Source organism: Cucurbita moschata, unplaced genomic scaffold, assembly GCF_002738365.1.
Source record: "Cucurbita moschata cultivar Rifu unplaced genomic scaffold, Cmos_1.0 Cmo_Scf00007, whole genome shotgun sequence".
NCBI lineage: Eukaryota > Viridiplantae > Streptophyta > Magnoliopsida > Cucurbitales > Cucurbitaceae > Cucurbita > Cucurbita moschata.
In genome coordinates, this window is record NW_019268523.1 from 4614068 (window position 1) to 4618428 (window position 4361).

The window sequence follows — 4361 nt, forward strand, 5'->3', positions numbered from 1 at the left end:
TTTTTTTTTTTTTTTTTTTTTTTTTTTTTTTTTTTTTTTTTTTTTTTTTTTTTTTTTTTTTTTTTTTTTTTTTTTTTTTTTTTTTTTTTTTTTTTTTTTTGGTATTATTGGGTCTGGTAAGTTTTGTCTTTGAATGTGTGAGATCTCGTATTAGTAAACGCGTTTTAAAACTGTGAGGTTTATGACAATACGTAATGGATCAAAGCAACCGGGGGTGTTCGGAAAGAATTCGGAAAGAACCGAGAGGAGGAAAAAGAAAAAAGCGAAATTTGAATGAGGCTTTAAATTACTTTACATGCAAGAAACCAAAAATAAAATCAATCACATTTGCAATTATTTAGTCTCCCACAAATTTTCGTTTCAAATTTAAAGAACAATCCTCACTTTCTTTTCTTCTTTCTTGCCGTTGACCGACCACTTCTTTTGAATAATTTATAAAGACCCATTTTTTTAAAAACCCAAATCAGTTTTAGTAATTACAAAATGAGTGGTGGTAGTGAACTTCACTCTCTATCTCTTTTCGATTCCTCGCCCTTGGGCTTTGCAGTTATGGATGCCACCACCGCCGCCCTGGACTCATCTTTCATGCCGGCGATTTCCACCGGATATTTGGAAGATGCGTTGGTTGATTACAATCCCAAACGACGGCGTTTGGGTCATCATCTTGTTGAATTCGAATTCCCACAGAGGTACTGGAGTTCATTTTGCACATGGGGTGGAGATGCCCTTGAGAGTTTCGATTGGAACAACAACCAAATTGATGATATGAATAATTTTACAGGTGGGTTTTTCTTTTTTTCTTTTTTTAAATAATTCAATTTATAATTAAACAATTGAATTGGAACTGAATTGGGGTTTTGGTGTTCATTGGTTTAAAGCAGAGGAAGGAATAAGCACTTCGCCCAAAAACAGAGTCCTCAAAACGCCGCCGGAAATCGAACCGTTTTCCACTCCAAATTCCTCCGCAGGTCTTTACCTTTTTTCTTTCCAACTTCCTCTCAAAAATTTTAAAACGTGTCTAACAGAGACAGATTTACAAACTCTCCTCATCGATTTACCTTTTCGGGACCCAGCGTGCTCGAGGGCACTCGTGGGATCTTACAAGAACGGTTAAAGAATTTGAAAGTTATTGGGTGTTTTGACTTAATTTTGGGGTATTGTTGAAATTGAGCAGGGAGTGGAAGTGAAAGGAAGAAGAGGAAGAAGAGGAAGGTGGTGTATCCATTTGCATTAGTGAAGCCAGGAGGAGTAGAAGGGGATATAACCTTAAACGACATAAACAAGAAGATGCTAATGCCTCCGACACGGGCGGTCCGACACCCGGTGGGGGATTTTGCGTGCCGGCCGTACGTAACGGCGGAGGGACGGGGTCTGTCCGGCAAAGCGGTGGTGGCGTTGACGAAAATCCATACTCAAGGAAGGAGAGGGAGCATCACCATTATCAGAACAAAGGGTTAAGAATGGATTGAATATCATTACTTTTGGTTGAATTGTACAGAGACAAAGAAGAGAGAGGTTCGTTAATGAAGACACCTTTTGGTCATTCCCAAACTCATAAAGAGAAAGTGTCTTTTTTAAACAACTTATACTTAGTAACAGTGAAATAAAGTATTCTTTACAAAGGTACGAAAATTTCTCTTTAAATCACGAAGCTAATGATGATATGTAACGAGCTAAAGCTAAAACGGACAATATTTAATAGCAGTAGACTTGTAACATTTATTTGAAAAGTTTGGGGACAATATCCAACACATGGGCCCTTCCCCTCTGCTCCACTCTATGAAGTTGCTCCAAATTCCTTAGCTTTCACCTGACCTAATCGCATCGAGTTCGAGATACATAAAACTATGATATCTCGTAAGAATAACCACCACCAACAACGTTAAAACATAGATATAAGATTAAATTTATGCATACAATTAAAAAAGAAGGTTCGTATTTAATCATAAATCTATAAATTTCATAATAATTCATACACGATTTCAAAATATGAACTTATTCACATATCAATTTTTATGTAAAATTACATAATTTAATTCTATTTAAAACATATTTAATAGATGTCTCGGATTAATTTTATTTTTTTCTTTTATTTATAATTTTATTTTTTTCTTTTATTTATTTTGATACTTTCTAATAAAATTTCAAAAATTTCAAAATTCATAAAACATATTTTTCTTTTTGAAATTTGGATATGAATGATTTAAATGGTGAAAAAAAAAACAAACAAACACAATTTCCAAAAACTAAATAATTAGGAAAAAAATAAGATAAAGCTTTTAATCTTAATCTTGTCTTTTTATTGAATATAATAAATATTTGGATTGAAGTGACAAATCTTTAAATTTTTAATATTTAAAAAATGTAAATTAATGGACTAAAAAAAATAATATAATCTAAATCAACCAATATAATTTGGATGGAATAATTTGAATTCCAAACATTTCTATCAGCCTCATGATTATTATATATTTGAAAACCGGATTCTGTCGTGTCACATGCCAACCATTAATTTCTTTTTCTTTTTTTTTTTCATTATTTTAATTCAGCAGCCAAAAAAAGAAAAAAAGAAGGAAAAAAAATTATTTACAAAAATAAAGGAAATCCTAGATATGCGTGAGAGAATGTCGGCTTCTTTTGCTTTATTTTTTTATTTTTTTTATTTTTTTAAGGTTGAAAATTTTAATCGTAAAAAATATATATATATATATTATGAATGACGTCATAGAGGTATCTATGACGTTGGATAACACTATGAGTATGGACGACATTAGCGAATATAATGGGCCAAGGCCTTGTTAGCTTGGGCTCAACCCAACTTGAGTTCGTTTAGCCTTGACTTACAAATATGGGCTTTAATGGCCCAAAAATCAACTCTTGATGGGTGATTCCATGTGACACGTAGGACTACCTTCAAACTTTTTATTGGGATTTATGTTAATTATTTTATTGCAATTTAATAGTATAAAAATTTCAAAATTATTAGTTTAATTTTGAAGAATATATTATGACGTAATAATTTAAAGGGTTGTTTCGTAATTAATTATTTAATTTTTATAATAACTTTGATTATTTTAATTGTCATTTATTATTATTTATTATATGAAAAATCTGAGGTCATTGATGTAATTTTAGACAATATATTCAAGAAATAACTTAAGGATCTATTGTATATGAATAACTTTGTGTCTCGTCCTAATGATATATAATTTATTGGGTAATTATTACATGGCTAAGACACTATGAAATATTTAATAACTATTTATAAATTCATTAATTGAGAAAATTATTATTTTTAATTTACATGTGTGAAAGTGATTTTGTAGTGAGTAATTAAACTTACCATTTCAAGGAGTTGACTAAATAAGGAGCTAAAAGATAATTTCACGAGATAGAATTGGCTCATTCTTATATAGAGATGAGTAGATGTGTAGTTACTTGAAGTGCTAATTTCGAGATTTGAACAGTGAAATCTTTTACTCTCACTAGTTCGAGAATGACCTAGTTTATTATTGGATCATAAATAAATTTTGACTTTGTCGGTCAATTTTTATACTGATATTCAAAAAAATTGAAGGTGACAGATAAAATAAATATATAATTGTTTAGAACTAAAAATGATATACATTGTTAAAAGCAAGAGGGGGAATCTCTTGGACTTTGTTGACCGAAGTAATGGAGTTGCTGCAAATAAAGTTTGAATGGTTCAAACATAATTGAACACATGAGTGAGTTTAAGTTAACCGACCAGTTTAAGTTAAATTTTATAAAGTTTCATTTTGTTACTTTGAAAGTTATCCTTAAAAAAACACTTTTACATTTTTAAATTGTCAACAAATATGTATATTATTTAGAAAATATATCTTAGATATTATATCTTAATATTCTATCTTTTATGATTTGATTGAGAGTATATTTGTACGGGTTTATATCCTATTTAAAGAATATCAATATCAATATCAACCATAATACAAACCTTTTCAATTATATTTTCTATCGAGGATGAATTTAAGAAACGGAGAAGCACCAAGAACAACAACCTCATCTCCTTTCTCAATTCTCGTCAATCCGCTTCAAAATCCAACGCACAGACGAAGATTTTTTTGTGGCACTTCCTTTTAAAATTTTTAATTTCGAGGAAAAACGCGGGAAGAGGAGAAGAATTGCGGCGGTGGCGGTGGTGGAGGTGGTGGAGGAGCTTTCGGATTGGCGGCGGAGCAGATGCAGAAGAAGAAGAGCTTCTTAAGAACACGGCGGAGAACTGCGCCACGTTTCGGGATCAAGCGAGGAGTGGTGACAGCGACGGCGGCGGCGGGCATTTGGAGGGTGTTTTTCTTTCTTTCTTTTTTTTTTTTTTTTTT

The 4361-nt window shown here is 31.6% G+C and overlaps 2 protein-coding genes across 2 annotated transcripts in view; both read left to right on the forward strand.

Moving 5' to 3' along the window:
* The window catches only part of LOC111445319 (transmembrane 9 superfamily member 2), a 20624-nt gene that overhangs the window by 9852 nt on the left and 6411 nt on the right, over positions 1 to 4361 (forward strand). The window lies entirely within an intron of this gene.
* On the forward strand, positions 398 to 1551 carry LOC111445321 (protein XRI1-like). The gene is made up of 3 exons (XM_023083623.1): positions 398 to 781; positions 882 to 968; positions 1175 to 1551. The coding sequence occupies exons 1-3, from the start codon at positions 484 to 486 to the stop codon at positions 1456 to 1458; spliced, it is 669 nt and encodes a 222-aa protein (XP_022939391.1). The 5' UTR covers positions 398 to 483; the 3' UTR covers positions 1459 to 1551.

What these genes read in the sequence shown, in the direction of transcription:
- LOC111445321 (XM_023083623.1), top strand. Translation starts at nt 484, where the DNA reads ATGAGTGGTGGTAGTGAACTTCACTCTCTATCTCTTTTCGATTCCTCG. An exon ending in TGATATGAATAATTTTACAG is followed by an intron (nt 782 to 881) that starts GTGGGTTTTTCT and finishes GGTTTAAAGCAG; the next exon opens with AGGAAGGAATAAGCACTTCG. An exon ending in CACTCCAAATTCCTCCGCAG is followed by an intron (nt 969 to 1,174) that starts GTCTTTACCTTT and finishes GAAATTGAGCAG; the next exon opens with GGAGTGGAAGTGAAAGGAAG.